The sequence below is a fragment of the Arvicola amphibius genome, chromosome 7, assembly GCF_903992535.2.
Source record: "Arvicola amphibius chromosome 7, mArvAmp1.2, whole genome shotgun sequence".
NCBI lineage: Eukaryota > Metazoa > Chordata > Mammalia > Rodentia > Cricetidae > Arvicola > Arvicola amphibius.
In genome coordinates, this window is record NC_052053.1 from 25410690 (window position 1) to 25434790 (window position 24101).

Genomic DNA, 24101 nt, shown 5'->3' on the forward strand with positions numbered 1-24101 from the left:
TTATATACATTATTTAAAGAACTCAACACCCATCCCCCTTTTTGATACAAGCAATCATGGGGGCATACTTTAATACTGAGCTACTTTTTGACTTATAAAATAAATGATATATTTTGTACATGAATTAAGTTCTTCACGAAAGCACAGGAATTAATTTGTAATGTTATGAAATTTTGATTAGCCCGCTGCAAGACCAGAGATGTTTACCCCACGTGTCTACAGTCTGACTCTGAGTCTCCCCACACAGATAATGAAATGAACCAGTGCAGTGGGGTGGGGGTGGGGAAGGGTAATTTATGAAAACATGGTACACCATAATTTTGCCATTTTTCTGCAATCAGGATGGCAAATGATTCATGGGATAAAATGAAATATTTCTCACTGTCATTTCAATGGATCTAAGATTTACAGCTTCTTAACTTGGATAGGAAAAATTCCGTATGCATAAAAATGAATTGTAAATCAATTAATGATGGGGATGTGGAAAAAAACGGAGAGTGAAGCAATGGTGAGAAAACCTAACAAGCAACATACAAAAGGGAGTGGCTGTTTACTCTGCCTCTTAGAGGAAGGGACTGGCAAGGGCAGAAGAGCTCGATTAAAAGAGGGCACTGAGGTCAGGCAAGAGAATAGTGTTATGTTAATTGAGTTTATTACATTTAGATTATTGAGACAAACAAAATCAAGTAAGTCTAAGTTGGAGTTAAAGAAAAAGCTAATAAAAATTAGACCCAGTTATACAGGATATGCTAAAAGCTAACAAAGAACGCTGAGTATGAGGACTAAGGGCAGGTATGTGTGTGTGTGTGTGTGTGTGTGTGTGTGTGTGTATGTGTGTGTGACTTCCCACTTCCTCGCTCTTTGATACAATGAAAGAAAGTTAGCAGCAGCTGATAAAGAAGCAAGATGCACATTGCCCTATAGGAGCCATTTACCTGATGGACGAGTGCAGGGATGGCTTGCTTCAGACACATGCCCATGAATCTGTAAGGCTCAGACATCTGTAGAACAAACCAACTGTACCATGTGCCATCCTTTAACATCCAAGGCACATTCTGTGCACTTTAGTCCTTCCCCGATTCCACTGAAATACAAATGCAATATAGTACTTTCCTAACGAAGGTACCTCACAGCCTTCCCCTAGGTTCAAGTAACTACAACGTCAATACTTCCAGTGGTAACATATGCTAAGCAAAAGGGTCGAGGCCACATGTGGAGCACAGAGGTGGCTCTGCTAGCAGCATTTTTCTCAGATCACATCAGTTCCTGGGCAGGTATTTAAAGAGATGGAAGGACAGCAACTGGCTTTACGCTGCACCTCTCAACACAGGGCTGTCCGTGGCATCACCAAGGCTTACACACGTCATATTCTGTGCCTGCACTGCACACGTTGGGTAGCTAATTAGAGACCTAAAACACAAAGTGCAGGCATAAAAAGCTCATCATTTCTGCCTTCATACAGAACTGTCTCATTATGAGGGGCCAGACCAACATAAAGCTCCTGTTGCTCCTCCTTTCCTTCCTAAGTCACGTGTCGTTAGATGCGGTCTGACACCAGAGATGATGTCCTGTTGACAAACACTGCAGAATACTGAAACCACTCTCATGCTTCCTTCTTTTGAAAGTAACCATCCATTTTACATAGTTTTGAAAACTATGAGCAATATTTTGACAAATTTTAGTTAAGTCTCACCAAATTGCATAAGCTGGATCAATGGAAAACATTTTAAACTGCCATGTATTTTTTTTTTTTTTCAGATGTATTGTTGCATGTCTGTCTGGGAGGGAGCCTTCTCTTGGGATATAGTTTTGAAGGACTGTAAGGGACTCACAAATGCCTCTGAGCACGCTCAACCTGGATGTAGCACTTATAAGCCGCAAATGGAGAAAGCACTCCCTGTACGTGTGCAAATTAAAACCTATAAAATAACATGGGCATTATAAAATCGGGCCAGTATTAAACTGATAACAGCTCTACTGACTTACTGACAATGAAAATATATAGCATTTTTTTTCTGTCAGAGCATTTATCAACGCTTGGCAACCCTGCACTAACTTGACATGTAAGATGATCAAAATGGATTATGTAATCTTTTCCATTCATTTCTATTGATTTTAGTTATGATAAAATTCATCAGCATGCCTGGAAACGTAAAAGCTGAGAGATTCTGGTCTATGGGGGGGGGAGGAATTCTATTGAGTTGTAATGGAATAAATGTAGGCTAAGGCCACGTAAAACAGAAGCAACAAATTAATAAATAATTTGGTAGTCTCATAAAGTAATATCTGTCTACAGACACTTCACTCAAGATAAAGTTACAAAATTCTAATGTAAATCAATTTTACATTAATGGGTGTCATTTAAAATACAGTTTCTGAAAATATTTTCAAACTTTTAAAAACTTCAACAATAATTAAAGTTATTTGTCTGACCACAAGCATCACAGAAATGCCAGCAAATGGACCATTTTAATCAGCTTTTATTGATTCATGCTTTCAGCTCTTACTCAGTTAAAAACAAGGCACATTAAATACATCTTCTTATTGCTCTATAAATGCATGCAGCTCATTCTGTATATCAAAAGTAATAAATAATGGTGATAAAATACCAAGACAGTTATAAAAATGACAACCCAGCCTCAAACACAGCATTTAACAGTCCAGTCTAGAACGATAACCCAAACACAATACATAAAAGTGTGACAGTATAAAAGCATGCAGTGGGGGGGGGGGGATGTCCTCTCCAGGGCTGGACTAAGACTTGATAGTCCTTGAAAACACAGTAGGGCTTTTTTACTCCAGAGAGTAAAATGCAGAGTTTACAGCATCAGCGACAGCAATCCGTGATTACATTCATATGCAAAAGACCTTTTTACAAATGAACAAAAAAGAGGGAAAGAAAAAAATCAGTGCCAATCCCTACGCTGTACTGAGTTAAGAATCAGAAGGAACATTTTTGTTGTACATATTTTGAGATAGGCCAAAATCAAGCCGTAAACGAAGGCAGAATACAAAGCATGCGCTCGATAGCAGAAATCGGAAGTTACACTCGGTAGACTGAAAGCAGGAATATGCAGCATGATGGATGTGAGGCAGACAACCTTAGCTAAACAAGTAACCCAGCCTTATCACTGTTATTACCACCGAGGCGGAGGCTAGTTAAAGCAGTATGCAGCCCTCCAGCACAGATGCGGTTCCTTCACCTGAATCCCCTCAGAGGCTCTTGAAATAAATCACTTGATAATAAAAGGTAATCCCCGCTCACCCACTCCCACACCCGAACAGAGTCAACAAATACCAGGGTTACATCAAGAGGAAAAGATATGTTTCATTTTCTGAATGAGTTTTAAAGGGGCTTGTTCCCCTATTTCCTTTCTCCTTTGCTTAGCTGTCCAGGCTTAATGAGGCACTCCTAGGAAAACGCTGGGGTGCCTTCCTCACAGGGATATCATTTCCACAAGGAGTGAGTCTCTGGGATTGGTGAAGGATCATGTCTTAGAACGAGCAGATTTTTAAGCCAAAGCAGATAAGCTCAGATGAAGAAAAGTGCACTTCTCTTTGTCCTTAAAGGAACTTCATCCATAGCAAAGCATGTACAAACAAGACCTGCCTTCCAAACACAGATCGGCCTGAGCAAGTCGCATTCTAACCCAGTCCCTACGGTACGAGAATCAGGGGGTGACACAAGCCATCGTTATCTTGATCTAACTAGAAAGAGAGAAGAAAAAGAGAGAGGAGGGGAGCACAGATGTAGAGTATTGTGATATATCATTTGGGGTACCTTTCTTTGCGGGGGAGGGATGTCTTAAAGGACAGCTTTTCTGCCAACTTAACTGTCACGAGGTATAAAGTGAACTTAACTGTCATGATAGAAAAACAATCGCAAAGCCACGTGCTTCCGTTTATTAAAAAATAATTTAAAAACAGTGTAAAATATTAACACATTGAAAGGAAAAACTTCAGCGACACCTGCTATGACGTCACTTGCTCTGTGTCAGGTTGTCCTGCAGAAGTGGGAGTATCTAAACTTCATTTAATAAGAAAATGACTTGAGCTGTCTCTCCCTGCAGTTTCTGCCTATTTGGGGGCAGGGGGGGTGAGGCCTAGGTAAGTGAACTTCCCAGTTTATATTATGATATGCAGACTCATAACCCATACTGAACGAGGCAGAAAAACATGTTTGCATTAAGCAGAAATAGTAGCACGAAGGTGCTTTGTGTACCCAGTTCACATAGTCTGCCCCAGCCTGCCGGGAGAGAAATGTGAACCAAGGGCTGCATCTCCTCCTGTGCATAGAAAACCATCATTGGCAGCTTCGGAAAAAGGAGCACAATTAATAAATATTAAGATTACTATTTATAATGCCAACAGAATATAGCAGGAGTATCTTCCAACTGGCATCTCTATTCAGTGCTTTATTTTTTGAACTCAATGCACATTCAGTTTTGGTTTTTATTGGTGTGTGCGCATGTGTGTGCGCAGGGAGGTGTCTTTCTTTGATTTATTTTATTTTTTTGTTTTTGGTATAATGAGAATTTTTTCCCATTGAATACACAAAGAGAACGGCTTTGGCAAGCAGACTATCCTTGGGTATTAAAGTGGTATGTCTTTTTTTAATGTTACAATTCAAGTTACCTAAGGTCTGCCCATTTCTTTTGTATTATCTCTTTGAAAATACTACCATTACTGCCCACCCCAAGAAGAACAGGTCTGACAATACCACCCACTGCAAGATTCAGGACTTGTGGGATTGAAAACTGTGTTTTATCATTACTCCCATAAGAAATGGAAAGATTTGGTCTCATCCCATTATATCCAACTTGCCACTCAAATGCTGGTTTTAAAGTAAAAAAAGCAAGGATTTTTTTTCTGGCAACTATAATAGTCAAAGAAAGCCAGCAGTGCCTGGGGAAAAAAAATGAACTGTTGAGAAGCAACTATCACTGTACCTCCCGGCAAATGTCAGTGCTGTCTTTATCTTACTCCTGTGATTCTGGAAGCGTTCAGACTTTTTCTTTTAGAAATGTAACCAAATCTTAACCAGATCTAAACTTTGTCTTCCCTCTCCAGATTAGCCAGTGTTACCCTAGACAGGAAAGTGTGCAGGATTATTTGGAAGGGGAGGTAGCAGGAAAGAGTTGAGAAGTCTCCCCAAACATGATTATGTCAACAGGTCAAACGCTTTTCTAAGAAGAAAACCATAATGCTATCTCCAAGTTCAAGCTCTAGAGCTCTGTGTGCTCACATTTTCTAGCTTCTTTTCAAGCTTGTGGAGTCTGCCTCCAAAACTGATGTGAATGAATGAATGAATGAATGAATGAATGAAAAGGCAGAGTGTCAAGTCTAACAGGTTACAAAATGGTTACAACACATTAAATCAGTGTGCTCTAAAAATGAGAAAAACACTTTTTAGAAGCTAGACTGAATAACAAAAACAAAGGATTGGCAAATTAAGTTGGCAAATACACCAACATCTTCAAAGTTTTGGAATGTTTTCCAGTGTTTTTTGTTGTTGTTGTTGTTGTTTTAAACACGCTACCATAGCCACTATTTTAGAGCGGTGTGAGTCATCTCTGGCTGGTGCATGGTGCTGGCTGTCCTAAGCTTGTTGGCTGTGGATTTACTGGTCAGACTCACAATCCTCCACAACTACGGTCCACAGGAATTGGAACTCTTCGGTCCAAGTTCTCTTCAGCGGTTTTCATCAGGATGGCAAGTCGGCTTCCAGACACCCTTCCTTTCTGAATTGCGCTCATCAGCTTTGAAACAAAATACAGAACACACTCAGCAAGCAGGCCAGCTTACATATGGCCCCTCTTCTTAGCACCTACACATTACTGCCATGCCAGGCAGAGGCGCAATGAAGGGCTCCATCGCATCCCGAGCACACACCCAAGCTTTCCAACAGTTCAAAAAGAGGTGAAGAGAGACAATGTGTCACACTGCTGACAAAGACAGCACCTGCTAAGTAGATCAGGCTACCCTTAATGAGCACCTTAGGCCATAATGTGTTATTTGGGTCATTTTTTTAAAAAAAAAAAGTTAACTTCAAATATTGGATCTTGAATTTTATTTTTAAATCATAAAAAGGCACCTCAGGGATACAGCAAAGACAAACCATGACCTCCTACATTTAATCATGATTTTTTTTCAGTGTTAGTATACTTGACAACTTCAAGTCTCAGTCTCTCTCTCTCTCTCTCTCTCTCTCCCTCCCTCCCTCCCTCTCTCTCCCCGAGATAGGGTTTCTTTGTAGTTTTGGGGCCTGTCCTGGAACTAGCTCTTGTAGACTAGGCTGGCCTCAAACTCACAGAGATCCACCTGCCTCTGCCTCCCAAGTGCTGGAATTAAAGGTGTGTGCCACCACCACCTGGCCAACTTCAAGTCTTTTAAAATCCAATTTTCTTAGTCTTTTTAAACAAATTATTCATGAGTCGTTAAAAATGGACTGACAGACCTGCCCTAAGAATGAAAGTACTCCACCACCTAGATTGTAGCTAATTCACTTTTATCCAATGGATAAAATCAGTATTAGCTCTAAAACTGCATGCAGAGAGCCATCAAAGGACTTTAATCTGGAAAGCACCTTCCAGTTCTCAGAATAAGGTGCGACCCCTCCTTCACAGCCATGTGGAACTAACTATTGGCTTTTCTTGATCTAGTTTCTCCTATTAAAAAAAATGTACTCAGTAGAGTTAGTTATATTTAAGACGATACATATAAAATATTTAAATCATTTCAGAGTTAGGGTTTTAGCCTAGGGAGATGCATTTTTTAAAAACATGCTCCACATGGGAATCTGGGGCAGCTGCCCAGGGGTTGGATCTGAATCTCCTTATTAAAAGCTGCTTCACTAGCAGCTGCTTACGAGAGAGCGACTTCTACAGGCACAAGTGTCACCAAGCCCAGACCGGAAATAAAGCCCTACAACCAGGCAGTCTCCATAGTGACCCCCATCACAATGATTGAAATTGCATACCCATATTCGCAAGCAAACCCTTAACAGGGTAAATGTGGACTCTATCTATTCAGAAAAGGACAATATTTCATCAACAATCAAATGTGAAAACATACTTTACATCTGAGAAACATGTAGAATTTTCTATTTACTGCTTTCTGATTCTGGAAGATCTTTGGAATTTAGCAGAGGTAACAATGGTCAGAGATAGGCATCTCTCTCAGCCACCAATTGGGTTTCTTGTACCAACCTCAACCAACTAAAAGTTTTCCATCAAGTATTACGTATGTCTGAAAACCATACTACAAGAAAAAATATCTAGGTTTGAATAGATTTCATGAGAAAAGGGGCCAGTGTTTTATAAGCTGGAAATTGTGCTGTGTACTTATTGAAGGCATGAATGGTTGCTTTCATTTAGAACTAGACAGGAAATACTCAATTATTTAAAAACTCAACACGAAAACCTGCAGGTGCTTTAAATTATTTTCTATGTGCTTAACTCTACTACAGTCAAGAAAACTACTTAAAACCCAAGCCACACAACTTACCCATTTAATTAGATTCTTATTGTCTCTCAAACCCTGGGTTTTTTAAGTCTAAATGCTGTTGATTGTTTACAAAACACAGGAAACGAAGTATAAGCTATTCCTTTGAAAAACAGTTTTCTAAAATTCTGAGATGATAAAATATTCCCCAGAAAAATTATACAAAAGAGGCATTAGATGTTTTCTAATTCCTAACCATAAATCTCAAATTCAATTTAAAATTTGCATGTAGTGAAACCGTAAGTTAAGGAACCAAACATTCTTTTTGTGATGCTGGACACAACCTGTGAAAATGTTCTGCATTTAGATTCCACAATGCTCTTATCTGCGGCTCATCTCCAGAGAGACAATTACCATTTCCTTTGCCTTGATCTTGTTTGTTTAACTTGACACAGTGAAGAAAGGGTTGACATTGACCAAAATCCCAGCATTAATTTATTTCATGTTCAGCATTCATCATTGCCATGGCGCAAGCAAGACCTGGCATTCATTTGAAAGACCTGCCCAAGAAACGCTACAGAAAACAACCTGGCTGTCTGGAAACCAACACATTCTTCAAATGACCGGAGACCTACGGACAGCTAGGGGTAGTGTTCAATATCTTTCCTTTACAGAACTATAAGGGGTAATGTAGAGCATCGAGTGTGAAGTTACAGCAACAAAGCATATTTCCTTCATGGCTATAATGACTGAACATTTGAAACTTTGGTTACTTAAACGTCAGAAATAGAAATGTTTAAATTTGCCATCTTGATGTTTCTTCTCATTTGCTTTTCTGGCTCTTCAAAATGTAACAAGTGAATAATTATATTCTTAAGTGAATATGATTCTTCAATGAATAAAACCAGAGGTTGTAATCTCTCCCATTAAAAAAAAAAATAACAATGACTTTCCACACTGGATGTATGTTGCCTCTCAGTGTGGCAGTGGTCCAGCAATCATATTCAAAGGCACCAGTCTTTAAAAAGCATATTTCTTGTACAATTCTGTAAGCCACAATGAACCTGGATTTAATCTAAATTAGCCAATAAAACTGATACCTCCTATAAACAGGAGGAAAATGAGCAGGCATGAACAGAGCCTCATCCTGGAGGGCAGACAGAGCAACTGCTGCTGGCTACATTTTCAGGATGAAGTGACTAATTCGGAGGTTAGGACTGTGACAATCAGGAGCAAACACAAAAGCATCTATCTGTCCCATCACAACTCACCTGCAGAAATTCATTGAGTTCAACTTGCCCATTCTTGTTCAAATCTACTTCACTGAGAATTTCGTGTAGTGTGTTTTCATCCATTTGCACATTGATATTCTAGACAGAAAATCACAGAGGGATGAGGTTTAGCTAAAAGTGATGCGTAGCCTTCTTCTAATGTGACTAGACTGTCCAAGACTTTAAAGATGGCTTGTGAAAAAATGCTAATAAATATTATCTTTGTCCATCTATACCTGAAGCTGAAAATGAAAATAAACGTGTATTACCTCTAGTACACGCTGAACATCAACAATGGTAATAAAGCCCTTCTCGTCTGAATCAAACTTATGAAATCTCTTGGTGTACCTGCAACACAACATTGAATAATGGCAAACAGACTTACATAAAAGAGGGAGAAAAAGAGGACAAGGATATGGAAGAGGAGCAGAAGGAGGAGGAAGAGCTATTAGAAGTACCTATCAATGTCTGAAGGCAGCAGGCTGATTTCAGAACGATCTGTGAGCTGTTCCGATCGAGATTTAGAGCCCATTTCATAATACAGAAACTTTGTGGCCGTTTCAAGTTCTTCCTGAAAAAGAAAAGACACGTACACAGAGTTCACAGATTTATAGGAGCTATTGATATTTCTTTCTTTCTCTTTTACTGCCAGGAACTGATTCTCACTGAACTAGCATCCAGTTTCGGTGTGGCACTACCATTCCTTCAAGTTGAGCAACTTCAGACGCAGTCTAACACAGATGCAGAACACTGCAGTAACCCTGCACACCCAGTATGCCCAACTGCATGTGCCTGATTCTTCCTGCCCTCTGGTTCCAGGGACCAGCTGGGGGGTCCTGGGCTCGGTTCATCTTTTCTTCCTTTTCACAGAGCATGTGGTCACCTGTGTTTGCTTCCCCACAATATAAGGATGCCTGTTCTACATGTGATAGCTCTGTTGCTCCTTTTACGGTAGTGTACTCTCATATGCTATCGACTACCAAACTCTACAGGATCAAACTCCTACAGCGAGAAGACAATGAAAGAGAAGAGTGTAACAGACAGGGCTTGAACACCTACTGCGCCGCGCTCGACTTGCAGCGTCCGTGGTTGGCGAGGTGGAAGTTATTTTAGGGGCTTCTTTCCCAAGTGGCTACTGCACATGCGCTGCCATTAGCTTCCATTCCATCACCGTCCCATCTAACTTCCTCAGGCGACTATAGTATAGTGTATACTGTACGCAGATCTCTTTTCTCACACGTATAAACGCGCACACATGCACACTCCTCCCCCTTGCATATATTTCTTAATCCCATTTTTATGAGCTTTGGTCATGTGACTTACTTTGGCCAATAGAATAGGAATAGATACGAGATATTCCACTTTTGAGTGGCAGCTTTAAAAGAGACATCCTAGTCTTCTGTCTCTCTTGTTCCTGTTCCCTGAGAATAAGCATGGCTTAGACAGACACAAGGCAATCTAGATCTGAAGGAGAGACATCAAATGTTGGCTGAGCTGGGTGTGGAGGGACACACCTTGATCCCAGTGTTGGGATGGGCAGAGACAGGCAAATCTCTGAGTTTGAGGGCATCGTGGCCTACATATGGAGTTCCAGGATAGCAAGAACTACATAGAGAGAACATGTCACAAAAACAAACAAACAAACAAACAAACAAACAAAAGCTGATGGCTGTGTTAAGCAATTGAGATAGATTTCAAGATTTATTTTCATTATATTTTAATTATGTCTATATGTGTGTGGGGGTATGTGCACTTGTGGGGTGCCCATGGTGTCTACAAGAGGGCATCAGATTCTCTGGGGCTGGAGTTATACAGTTGTGAGCTGCCTGCCCAGAGTGGGTGTGGGCGTGTTCTGCAAGAGCTGCAAGTCCCCTAAATAGCTGAGTCATCTCTGCAGCTTAAGACACTGACATGTTGTCATGCAAAAGCAAATGGATACCTTAAATTCCCAACTTTACATCAAACCATGCTACAAACTCAGCAGGCCCCAAATACTGAATGTGAAGTCAAATGCCCATGAAGTGAGGCATAGGAAGCTAAGCCACTGTATAGACGATGGTAGATACCAGGCTTGGTACTCTGTTTTCTTAGGAAGACAAACTGGTTTTAAGATTATTCTTTTCCTACTGCCTTTCTCTTCAGAAACAGATGCAGCAAAAGAAATAACATCAAAAACATCATGAACGCTGCATAACGCTGAATTTAAAAAAATTAAAATGTATCTACATCAACATCTGTGTGGTTAAATTAAACATGAGGTCTCTATCTCCAATGGCTGACTTCTCTCTTCACACAAAAAAATTCACCAGTTGTGGTTTAAAAAAAATTTTTAATCAATTGTTTCCAGCCATTTACTAAAAACTATTCTAAAATTCATGTCCTTGGACATGCTGCCTCTGATCCTTGCTCAAATGTAATCTCTTACTCAATTCATATTGCTTCATTGCTTGTAAAGTTTATCCACACTCCATCAAATATTCATGATAGTTCTAAGAAAGAAGAAATCTTCCCATCCAGGTCACAATGTAGCTCCCTGCACAAACAGAAGCTGAGGAGCCTGTCTAAATCATACTACAGTATGACTTAACTCTACTCAAAGTGGCTCATGAAAGGATGGGGTGCCTATTAAAACATTTTATGTTGAGATGCAATATACCTCTTTCCAACTCTTCCAACTTGCTTGGGATGGCCAAGCCTTTGCTAGGTAGAGCTAACCTAACATGTGTTTCTGTATCATAGGTTACATACTGAAAGCAGCATCAATTACTTTTCTCTTTAGAGATTTTCTAGTCAAAAGCTTCAGCAGAAGCATGACTTCAAGCTCTATGCCATGTTGGATGTTTTCTTCCAGACCACAAATTCTGTTACATAATCCAACAATTAGAACAAAACATGGTCCTACAGGGATGTGGCAAGTACCTGGATGGGAGCAGCACACATTTCCTCCTCTCTAGTTACATGACCTATGTTAATACAACTAAAGAATACACTAGAGTAGGGGACAATCATGGTCCACTATCAACTGACTGGCAGTCACCGTCAACTAAAGCCACTCTTTTTTTGCTTTTTCCTGTGTGCTATATTGCTAAGCCCCGGCAAACCTAGCTTAAATAAATTAAGTTAGCCTAACCTAGTACAAGGTTTACCATTTGTTTCTAGATAAACATTCCTAGTACACTTTTGGCTATTTCATTTTGTCATCAAATAATCACTCCTCTGCTTGCTGGCATACCAAAGCACAGCATCAGCACTGTATGGAAATGCTGGAACCAAAGACTAGGATGGAAATGCTGGGACCAAAGACCAGAATGGACATGCTGAACCAAAGACCAGAATGGACATGCTGAACCAAAGACCAGGATGGAAATGCTGGAACCAAAGAAAGACCAGGATGGACATGCTGAACCAAAGACTAGGGTAGAAATGCTGAACCAAAGACCAGGATAGACATGCTAGAACCAAAGACCAGGTCAAAGGGACAGAGTACTTACAACCTGCTATCACAGACTTCTTCAGAGGTCAAAACTAGCGATTTAGTCATAAAACTACTAGTGTGGCAAACACTTATGGGGCTGTATGAAATACCCTATGGAGTCCCTATGTATTGCCGCTATAGAATTTTCCTGATCTAATAATCCTTACTCGAATATGAAAATGATATATATGAAACATTTTTTCCTTGGTGACCCCTTATTAACCTCCCATAGCACACACAAGTCTTGCTAAATGATAATAAACTTAATGAACATAATTTGGAAAATCGGTCTAGATCATGAAGACATATTTTGCTTTCTGCTTTTTGAAACTGGTATTGCGTTCCCTGACTGGAATGAAACTTATGGAGAGTCGCTTCCTATTTGACTATGCATTGTTTTAAATTTGAAATTTAGAGTCTCACAATGAAAATAAGAATGTACCTCATGTGAAAATTTCAATATCTACCTTTCTCTCTGGACAGCATTAAATATGTTCTAAGTAAGGCCCGTGCCCTTTCCTGCTCAGCCCTCCCTGAAAGCAAGTTTAGTCTGAGGTCTCCAAGGAAATTTCTGTTGGAACTGACAAAGCACACAGCATCTCAAAAGTTCTAAATCATCTGAACTAAGTTTCTTTTGTTTACTTAATGCAAAATCTCCCCTGCTTTACCATGTAGTCATTGTCTCACGCACATTAATCCATACCCTGGTGTACACAGTTTGGCAAGGGCACTTGGCTTCACGTCCGTTCCTGTTCGGTCACTTCCTAACTCACCAGTCTACTCTATCCTTCCCCGTCAGTTGACTTGCAGTCCTTAGGAACGACGTCTCTAAGCATATCTGTAAACTTTGAAAACATACATGCATTTCTGACAGATGCATGGGTTTTATCCACCCAGTTAGAGTTCAAGGTCCTCGAAACTATGAGCTATTAATTATCCCCCTAAACTATTTGGCACCACGTTCAGTATACGGGTCACTCATTAGGTATTGACTGTAGAAACAACACAATTCATCTGCGCAGAGTTATTTATCACCCTGTTCCTCTTTCGCTTTTGCAGGTTAAATAATCCCAAAGCTTTTAACCTTTTCTCAGAAGGACAACTTTCTAACCTTTTCACTTGCGCTTCCCCTCTCCTTTGTGCTCTCTAGACTGTCCACTCTTCTCATTAAGCTCCTGTGCCTCACACACCGAGTGTCTTTAGCTCTTTAGTGTTTGGTACTTTAAGGAAACTAGGAGTGTCCCTAAAAATGTCTGTCTACTCATAAAGTTTGGAATAAAGTCAAATCTCAGTTTACCTGGAAACGTTCTCTTTCCTACCTCCTAGCACAAAATATGTTCCTGTCTAATTGTTACAACTATAATTTTTATAAGAACATATCTCAGATTCTTCTACACAGAAAAATGATAGACAGTGGCATTCTTGTGTTGTCTCTATGAAGAGCTAAGTCTCAGAAACTGGAGGAGTTATATGCCAGTTCTGAGGCAGCAGGGGTGGACTGGGGAACAGGTTCCGAACCCAGCTCTATAGTTTACTACTTGGAGAAACTGGGTCTGCTTCCTCAACTATAATCTTAGAGGCAGTAGAATCATGAGTTCCAGGCCAGCCTGAGCTACCCAGTGGAGACTGCATTAGCAGTCCAAGGGCAGGCCTACTCTTCACGCAGACACAAGGAGGTCATCGAGGCACTCACCAAAGATTTCTATGATCGGTTCACTTCAGAATAACTACTACAGTAGAATTTTAAAGACATAGAGCCGCTGTGCCTTTGAAGAACGTAATAAAGTCAAGCCATTAAAACAACCCTTTCACCCACATTTCCCAGTTATCCCACCTTTAGGAATCTACATTCTAATATGAACATTTGAAGGTTAGGCTAAAAGCCCAATCCTGTCTGCATGATCAACATGTGACAAGATGCTCAATAACGTTCACTCACTACACTTGTGACTATGCCAAGGAACCTCCCATCCATGAATGATAAAAGGTGGGTAGACCTGCTGGGGTCTTGACCTTGGATTTCATGTTAGGCAGTGAAGAAGTGAATTTGAGAAATAAATGTTTGCTATTCGAAGCACCCATGGGCAGTATTTCTGTTACAGCAGTCCTAACATACTGTTACCCTCTGATACACAACTCCCTAAGTCCTCTTACACCTCCCCCAACATCAGCAGCTACACTTTGAAGTGTTCCTAGGCAAAACTCAGAGACACCTTCCTCACCTACCAGCGTTAAGTCCTTTCGTGATCATATCTAATATATCAAAATATATCTAATAGGTCAAAAGTCAATTTAAAACGTACATCCAGCTAAGAACTCTGAACATATTCAGTTGATAAGTCTGGGTTATATTCTCTCAAAATCCCCAAAGTTGTTAAGATGGGAAGACTGGCTTCCTTGGAGAGAAGCCAGGACAATGATCATAAGACATACCAGTAGCCTACATCAAGGTGACAATAATGAATGCGATAAGAAAGGGGAGACTCAACCATGATCTGAAGATGATTATGGTAAGATTGTCTGAGTGGCTTTAGATGGGATCCAAGTAAACCTACAAAGAATGATGCTAAAGTTGAGACCTGAGCAGCTGAGGGGCAATGAGCTATTATGTAGAGAAGTCTCTAGGGACAGTACTTGAAGGAGCTATAAAGTGACTCAAAAGAAATATTTCTCCTGAGTATAAAAAAGTAATTCAAGCCAGGCATTGTGGACACCTCTACTCTCCTAGCACCTCAGAGGAAAAAGCAGGATGGAGACCTTAAAGCCAGTCTGGACTACATTGCAAACTCCCTCTCTCCCAACAAACAATTCAAAAGGAAGAGTTGAATCAACTTGCGAAAGGCAACTACCTGGCCAAATACAGTAAGCATGGAAAGCTGACATGTGTATCATGTCATGCAGTGTGGATATCCTCAATGAATTTGTCCAGGGTTAATCAAGGACATATTGCAAAAAGCTGCATAGATTCAGCCAAAGGAAGAACAGGACCCAGGAAATGAAGAAAATATTTTTTCAGTGTTTGTAACTAATGTGTATTCCTTTGAATATGAAAATAGTGCAGGCTAATTAAGAGGAGGACACAGAGAAGGGAGAAGAGTGTGTGTGTGTGTGTGTGTGTGTGTGTGTGTGTGTGTGTGTTGTTTGTGGGATGGTGGGAGAGTTATGTATATATGTATGTGTCTATGTTTTTATGCCCTCATTCATATCTCAGCATCACTGGAATTATTTTTTTAATTTGGTAATAAATATAAGACATCAAATGATACTTTGGTTATTCTTCAGATTGTAAATGTCTCTCATCTTTTAAGATATTACAACACTAATAATAAGCCCTTGGTGGTCAGGCAGTGAAACCACTATTTTTAATCAATGGATTATCCAGAACAGAAACTCCACTGATTATGTTCTAAGAGTGTTTTCAATGAGACCTAGAAAAGGCTGCATCCAACAATTGTTTGTATCTTTCTTCCCCAGGAATTATGACCAGGGATTAAAAAGCATTCTCTGGATTTCTGTAACAGTGAAACTAATATAATATCTTCTCATTTTCTTAAGAAAATATTAGGTATGTATAATACAGAAGTGAGCAGGAAACCTAAAACCATCAACAGTTATGCAAGCCTTTTACAAACAGACCAAGCTCTTAGACGTTTATAAGCGGGACAGTGGTTGCAAAGCTTTTATACAATACCTGTTTCTTAGTCTCACTCCAGTTCAATTCTCTGCCCATTAATTCAACAATCCTGGGCAGAGCTTCCTCTGCAGCCTGGACATTGAGAAAGGCTAGGCGGGTGCGACGTGAAATCATGTCAACTGCGGTGCAGGCATATTCCTTGATCCCGTATTTCACCTAAATAAAATAAAAATTGCTAGCTTGACCCTTTCTTTTAAAATAGTAAAGTTTTACATTTTAAAAAATGCTTTGAGAGAAGCTGATCTTTTTCTCTAGCTGTTCTGGTTCTCTACTACACTCTTGTACACATGGGCCCTCCCTCTGCCTACCACAGTAGGCTGGAAAATGGGGTGGGTTGAGTAAGAGTGGATGCCTTTTTCTAAATAGAAGGAGGCACAGGCATGCAAACTGCATCACTGCCCTTTGCTAACGCGTAATGAAAACGTTTATTCACCTGGCTAAATATGCAAAGGATGAGGACAGAAACGTCAGTTTCAACTCTTTAGGCTTTAAAGGTTTCTGCCTTAGAGACCAACAAGTGGAGCTGACTGGACACTATGATTTCAAGCCCAATGAATTACAAAAACACAAAGCATGGTGTCTGGTTTCATAGTATCAGAAAGAAAGCTGAGACAAATCTCTGAGAAATGATCAAAGCAGGAGGACAAGGAACCAGTCGAGATGGAAGGGACATGACCTGAAAGAGCTACCGTTTCTGCGACACACAACCAGATTTACAGAGCTGTGGTTCTCTGAACAAACTCTGGAATTCACACTCAAACTATTATCACTATTAAATGTCTGTGGAAGCTAGACACTTGACTCCAAGGTTTTGGCTGAAGTGTTAGCAGTACCTAACTGGTAGAGGTAGGATGAGCAGAGATGAAGGGCAGGTCAGAAGGACACAGGACGCTCCTGTGACCATCGCATACCTCTGCTTCGATGTACGGGAACTCTGACACGAGGCGCACTCCCACAACAGGCCACCGTTTGCCAGTCACACTTGCCATCTTGGCCACCTCAAAAGCCTTGTCACCGTAGGTGGTGGCAAGATGCTGTGCCACCTACAGGAATAAGACCGCATTAGACAGGCACTCTGGGTGTCGCTCCTTTAAGGCATAGAACAAAACACTACGTCCTTAGGCTGCCAGTTTTCTCATGGTCTGTAAATAATAATAATCCTTAGGGAGAATTAGCTTTGGACTCTGTGGGAGGAAACCACTTGGGTTTGGAATGCTTAGGCCAGCACTGACTCAGCATCCATGCGGCACCAGATCAGTGACGGATGGGGCTTCAGTTTCACTTTGGTCCTGAAGAGCAGCAGCCCTTCTCACACCCACGACGCAAAGAAGTTGGGGGAAATTTGTACACTTGAAACAACGCAAATAAATTGCAGATTTCAAAGAGAAACCAAAATGTGCATCGCTTTTTAGGCAACTGTCATAAAGCTGGATATTTTTTTTTTTTTTGGCTTGTTTTCTTTTGCAGAGCCAAGAGTAATAAGCACAGCAAAGGGTCCCTCTAAATCAGAGAGAGAGGTCACACCCTGGCCACTGAATATGATCTCGGCAACATGAAAGCAAGGTAGTGCGGCGGTGCCCACAAACCTCACTCTCAAGCCCGTAGTCCTGGACAAGCCTGATGTAGAGGGTGGGGCTCCAATCTTTGCCTCCTTGAAGGAACAGCCCAACTGTCCTACTCGGGCCTGCTTTCAAGTTGTGGACCTTGATAGCTGCATTCACAGTGTCTTCTGCCATAGAGCGATACGTCGTCCACTTCCCACCTACCAAGAAATTGGTAAGCTGTTAGGTTGGCATTCTGAATTTTTCTTATACGTAACCATTTGCTAATAATAGCAATGGCCAGCTCTTGGCAAGAAATTGCACAAAAAGGTTCTAGCAGGAATCATAAAAACAAAATACTTGTTCATCAGAGAGAAAGAGTAAGTCAGCCCCTCCCCCATACCTGCTATTGTGATGAGGCCGCTCTCACTGACATCGACAACATGATTTCGGGAGATGGACTGAGTGTCTGCAGACTTGGGATCGACGACAAGGGGACGAATGCCGCTCCATGCTGCCAGGACATCCCCTCTTCTCACTAGCAGGAACCAAAAGCATGGAAACAAAAGTGTGAATGCAGAGGAAAGCGTTAAGTAGAATCAGAGACACAGGTAAGATCAGAGGAAGAAACCAGAGATGAAACAACTGAGTGTAGCAATTCTGTGACCCCAAGATAATCTGCCTAAGGGAACAAAGGGCCTGAAAATCACAAGCAAAGGTGTCAAAGAGTAAGCCACAGAAGTCAGTGTCACCAACCCCTATAGGGAAAAAAAGAGTACCATCAAGAGAAAATAAGACGTTTATAAATTGTTGCCTTCCCTTCTACAACCCAGCTCTTTCCTCAAGAATTGCAAAGATCTTCATTAGGAAACCCTGTAGCCCTCCATCCCACTCACCTACGAGCAGCTGCAGCAAGCCCAACTCTGTGAAAGACAGTTGTTAGTCCCAGTCCTCTTCACCCGCTGATCCCCAAGCAGTGGGGATTATTCTCCTAAACCAACTATCATGAGTAACAAACACATCCTGAGCAAACATCCTTTAAAGGTGTACCAGCATCAAACTTGGTTCTTTCTGGCTTGATTCCTCAATATGATGTGTTCCTCAACTGCTGACAACTTCTATTCTCTGGTCTTTTCTCAATCTTAACCTCTGTAATTGACCCAGAGATGGGCATACTGGCTCTGCCTATGAGCTATATAATACTAGTATTGTAAGGAATAAAAGCAATATTCAAGAAGCTATAAAATTATTCTTTCTTATCTCTGGCAAAATACCACTACTGATACCAAAATATCATTTAACTGCTGAAAAGCATTTGTTATTGAGGTGTGGGACACAGGTCAGTGGTATCTACCATCAAGGCAGGAACCTGTAACCCTTACTCAGGAAGTTGAAGCAAGAGAATTAACACAAGTTATAGAGAGGCCAGCTTACATATCTTAAGTTTCAGGCCAGCAGCAACTATGTAGATCCTGTTTCAAATGCAAGCCAGCTTTCCGGTAAAGATTAATTCAAATAAAGTGAGGCTACCATATTTTAATGTAGTTGATTAAGGGCCAGTCTTGAAATGACTATACTCTGAAAGAGGGAATGCACGTCCAACAGTCATGCCGCAACAAGGGAAGCAAGGACATACTGAGCTGCTGAGGACGCCTACAGCTTCAGTCTGCTCAACCAGACGCCACATAGGACCTTATGCTAGGACTCTGGCCCCAGACCTAGTCCTGTGGTGCTTGTATCTTTTCTACTTCATTTATTTATTCTTCTCTCATGTATTACATCCTGATTGCAGTTTCCCCTCCCTTCTCTCCGCCAAGTCCCCTCCACCTCTCCTCTCCCCTAGATCCATCCCTCCTTTTTCCTTCAGAAAATGGCAGGCCTCCCAGGGATATCAGCCAAGCATAGCATAACAAGTTACAATAAGACTAAGCAAAACCCTAGTGTTTAAGCAGAACAAGGCAACCTGGTAGGAGGGAAAAGGTCCCCAAAGCTAGCAAAAAAAAAAAAAAAAAAAAAAAAAAAAAGACAGAGACTGTCCCCACCCCCACTGGCAGGAGCCCCTCAAGAACACCAAGCTATATGACCCTATGTAGACAGCCTTGGTCAGTTTTATGCAGACCCCCTGATTATCACTCCAGTATCTGTGAGCCAGGCATTTTCTCAAATAGGTGTGAGCCTGAGATTCCTGTGGCCTAGGGGTAACCCAGCTTCACAGTCCTACAGGTCTTAAAGTTTTTCAACATAAACAGTGTAAAGTGCTTTAATCCTTATAAAATACCTAATTAGGAAATTACTATGATTTCCATTAGAGTTTACACAGTCCTCAGATGCAAAAATAAAACAACCAACCCACCTCCAATGTCACTGGGGCCAGTGCACAGTCCCACCCATGCCTGTAAATTTTTCCCGGTAGCCACAATGAACGGGAATCTGGTTTAAAATCTTGAAGCTCCATGACTAAATTCTGAAGCATTTTCAGGAAAATTAAGAGTTTCCTGAGAAAATGTAAAGCATACGCAGAGCAGCTCTCTGGGCAAGGCTTCCCGTTTTCCATTCTAATGGACAAAAAGCATACACATCCAAAGCTATACTGTCTGAAACAGAGGAACGTGAGGTACTCGAGGAATTCACTCATGAAGGAGCGTGGAGTAAAGCAGTGAACAGACTAATCTCACCTCCATCCTTACTCCCGGGACTACTCCTAACTCATCTTCAAGGAGACAGAGCAGGTGGATCTCTGTGAGTTCAAGGCTAGCCTGGTCTACAAGAGCTAGTTCTAGGAGAGGTTTCAAAGCTCCAGAGAAACGAAGAGGGAGGAGGAGGAGGAGGAGGAGCAGGAGGAGGAGAAGGAGAAAAAGTTGATGACCAGGAAAGTTCTTCACGCTTAGTATCCTAGCATTCAATTTTTTAGCTTGAAACATTTATTACAAAGATGTCATCATTTTGAGAGGGAGTAGGTAAGGTACAAAGGAGTTCAAGGGAAAGGGGGTAGAAGAAGGCATCTATTATACTCATATATAAAATTCTCAGAAATACAATCTAAGTAAAAAAAAGAAGGTAATATAGATTAAAAACAAAATAAAAAAGAAAATTTATCAGATGGAATTAAATTACTCAGAAAGATACATTTTAAGGATAATAAAATACTACTTAAAACATGAAGTATTCTGTATGACCTACAGGACTTTCACATTACTAATCCAGAGCTTACGTTCAAGTCATCTACCTAGCTAACATCTATCTATCTATCTATCTATCTACCCACCTACTATCTGCCCACCCACTCCAAAGTTTGACATAATAGTTTTTCTGGACTTTACTCAAAATGTTATTTGCTCAAAAAGTTTGTAGTCTGTGGCCACTTCACTCAAACTGACTTAGTCAAACTTAGTACTGACTAAGCTCACGCTGCAGCTGGACACCCTATCCAGGGAGTACAGCACAGCTCAACATAGAAACATTAACTCTAACCTTCAAGGAAAAGAACGGCAACTAACTAAGCTGACAGACATCCCCCTTGATGACCCATTTAATCAACATGTAAACCTGGCACAAGTGTGAAACAAACCCAAACAAAGTTCCCTCACGAAGGAGATTCTAAAGGAAAAGGGCAGTCGGGATAACAGGTCCCCATTAGGTCTTCTCGTCTTCCCTAAGCTGTGCAGTCATGCTGTACCCAAGAGGGAAGCAGTGCTATGGAAGGGCGAGGAATACTTAAGAGGTGGCAGAGTTAACATCCACCTAAGCCATTGCTCAAGCACTAAATTAACCACACTTCTTCTGCCTTCTCATGTCTGAATTCCTGCTTTATAAGATAATGAGTTGTAACTGCCTCCCTCGATCCAGTGACTCCATTAAACTGAGCATCCCTTTCTCTACAATATTCAAATGTTCTAGACTCTGATGAGCAGGACAGTTCTACAGACTGGCTTTGAAGTGTGGGGAAAGTCGACTACTGGCACTGTCCAGTTCCCTAGCCAATTACAGCAGCAAGCAGCAACTAATCCATGGGAATATGATTTTGGCCACTAGGGAAGTAAAACTGCATTTAATTTAAATAGCTAACATGCATGTCTCTAAAAGCTCCCTAGAACACAGGCAGGCTGATCCTCCCATTAGACCACCAAGATGGCTGGTCACATCAAGATCACCTTGTCCTCATCTAGAGGCACAGCCACCCACTGACACTTGAGTAGCTTTGCTCAGAAAAAATGTGCTTTCATACCTAATGCTACTAGCCTTCATGGTCCTTATTTTCCATTCCAAACAATCCCCTTTCTTAACTAATCTCATGAGATCAAAGAAATAAAAAAAATATTTATGATCAACTATGTGGTGGTTTGAAAGAAAAATGGTCCCCAAAGGGAGCAGCAATATTAGGAGGTGTGACTTTGCTAAAGCTACCATCCATGTGACACCCAGTTGCTTCTGCTCCCAGGGAATCAAGACGTAGAACTCTCAGCTCATTCTCCAGTATCATGTCTGCCTGCCTGCATGCCACCAACCACGACGAAGGTGGACTAAACCTCTGAAACTGTAAGCAAGCTCCAACTAAATGTATTTCTTTGAGTCGAGCAGTGGTGGCACATGCCTTTAATTCCAGCACTCGGGAGACAGAGGCAGACAAATCTCTGAGTTCCATGCCAGCCTGGTCTACAGAGAGAGTTCCAGGACAGCCATGGCAACACAAAGACACACTTGTTTAAAAAAAACCACGAGTTTTTATGGTCATGGTGTCTCTTCACAGCAATAGAAACCTTAACTAAGACACTTCCTCTCAAATTATAATTCTGAAACTACTAAGTATGCACAGGAAAATCTGTAGAAAACACAGCAAATTGGGGCTTTTGTGTCTTAGAACTCAGCTTCATCCTACTCACACGGCTAAGCAGAAGTTCATGACTCTCTCATCTCTTGTAATGTTACTTGTCTTTAGCAGCAGCGATTCTAAGATCTCTCAGTATCTTAAATGTTGTGCCATGAACAGTTGCTGGAATACTGAACAGTTCTCTGGGCAGCCCAGAATGGTGTCTAAAGCATAGTATCTCTGTACTTGGGAGGTTGAGCCAGAACTACCTTGAGTTCAAGACTAGCTTGGGCTACAAAATAAGATCCTGGCTAAATAATAATAATAATAAATAACTGGGAGCAGGGCTGTACACTTTTAAAGCCAGCACTCAGGAGACAGAAGTAGGCAGGTCTCTGAGTTGGAAATCAGCTTGGTCTATATAGAAATTTCGAGCCAGTGCTACATAGTGAGACGCTATCAAATTCCTTTCTATTATGTCTTCAATAAACCACTTGGTTCAGTTTTTGCTACAATCTGGAGAATAAAGTAGAACTAGGAAAGGTGAACAGAACTTATCATAGCTCCCGAAAAAAAAAAAAATCTCAATGTGATTGTTTCAGATTATAATTAATACTTTTCCTCTCATATACTGGGCAAGACATGTGTTTGTTTTAAAATTAATAGAAAATGAAGGCCACAGGAAGTGATAATAAAGACTAAATTGTGATTCTGCTTAGCATTAGTTATTTAGGTGTGTATTTCGGGGTGTTCTTTCTCATGCTTGCCATTTTCAAGAGAAGAAGAAAAAATCCAAGAAAACGATATGAAAACATCTAAGTGAATACAGGGAAACAGTGTCAGAAATCAATACTTCTCCACCAGCGTGTTTAACCTGCTGGAATGAAGTGTTAATCACAGAAATAAGATACCATATTACATTTATAAACTAATGAAACTAGAAAAAGCAAGGCGCGTGACACTCTAATTAAACAGCTGGAAGACAGCCAAGCCTGTGTAAGTTGATAACCCCAGTACAATCTCTGGCAGGGAAAAGGCAGGTCTGCAGTGAGTTGATATGGCCAGCTCGGCTGTTAATTGAATAACAGGCCATCTATAAACACAACTAATTGCACATGTGCAAGCCAGTGTGCAAGCGCAGAGGCTGCCTTGAGAAGCACCCCGAACGCTGTGCGCCTGGAGGAAGCGCCCAGCACGTCTGCTTGTCTCTCAGTCCACCGCGGTTGTAGCTCGGCACTCAGGGCACCGCAGCATCCCTCTGATGAACCTCCGCACAGTAACTTAATGATACATTTCTCAAAAGATCATTTTCCTTCCCAACTCAACACACACGGCAGAACTATCAATTACCCATTTCAACAAAGAACAAACAAGCAATCTAGGAATTTCAGCCTGTGAAGGGAAAGCTTTATAAACTGTAAAGAAAGACATAGACTTATTCCCAACAGGTGAAACACTCCGCAGAAACATTCCCAAGCATCCTGCAGAAGCGCAGCAGTGGCTGTGATCACCATGGAGTGATAGAATTTGATACTTTTCTTCTCCCTCTCTCCCTTAAGGTTAGAGCCATTTGAGGAGCCTAAGAACTTACTTATTCATTTAATGAAACCTTTTCATATGATTATATCAACCTCGATGAATGTTCTACACACACACACACACACACACACACACACACATACCATATACATGCGCACATCATCATAAAGGTATCTGACAGCTTCCTTGAAATGAACAGAGAAACTTAATCCACTCTTTACTGGACTAAATATGAGAAAGCAAAGGAACCATGAAGAGCTACTCCTAATTAAACTTTTAAAGTATAACTTTAAGAGGAAAGATGCATACAGCTGACAAGCTGTCACCTCCT

General features: G+C 41.0%; 1 protein-coding gene across 1 annotated transcript in view; it reads right to left on the bottom strand.

The window, feature by feature from the left end:
* Positions 1-2462: 2462 nt before the first annotated feature.
* Gpd2 (glycerol-3-phosphate dehydrogenase 2) overlaps positions 2463-24101 on the bottom strand; it is a 137540-nt gene continuing 115901 nt past the window's right edge. Inside the window, exons 10-17 of the mRNA XM_038337683.1 lie at positions 17828-17962; positions 17470-17645; positions 16795-16926; positions 15881-16039; positions 9173-9285; positions 8984-9062; positions 8715-8813; positions 2463-5759 (exon numbers count right to left, since the gene is read on the bottom strand). Coding sequence (XP_038193611.1) covers positions 5634-5759; positions 8715-8813; positions 8984-9062; positions 9173-9285; positions 15881-16039; positions 16795-16926; positions 17470-17645; positions 17828-17962 — 1019 coding nt within the window. The 3' untranslated portion in view covers positions 2463-5633. The remainder of the gene's footprint in view (positions 5760-8714; positions 8814-8983; positions 9063-9172; positions 9286-15880; positions 16040-16794; positions 16927-17469; positions 17646-17827; positions 17963-24101) is intronic.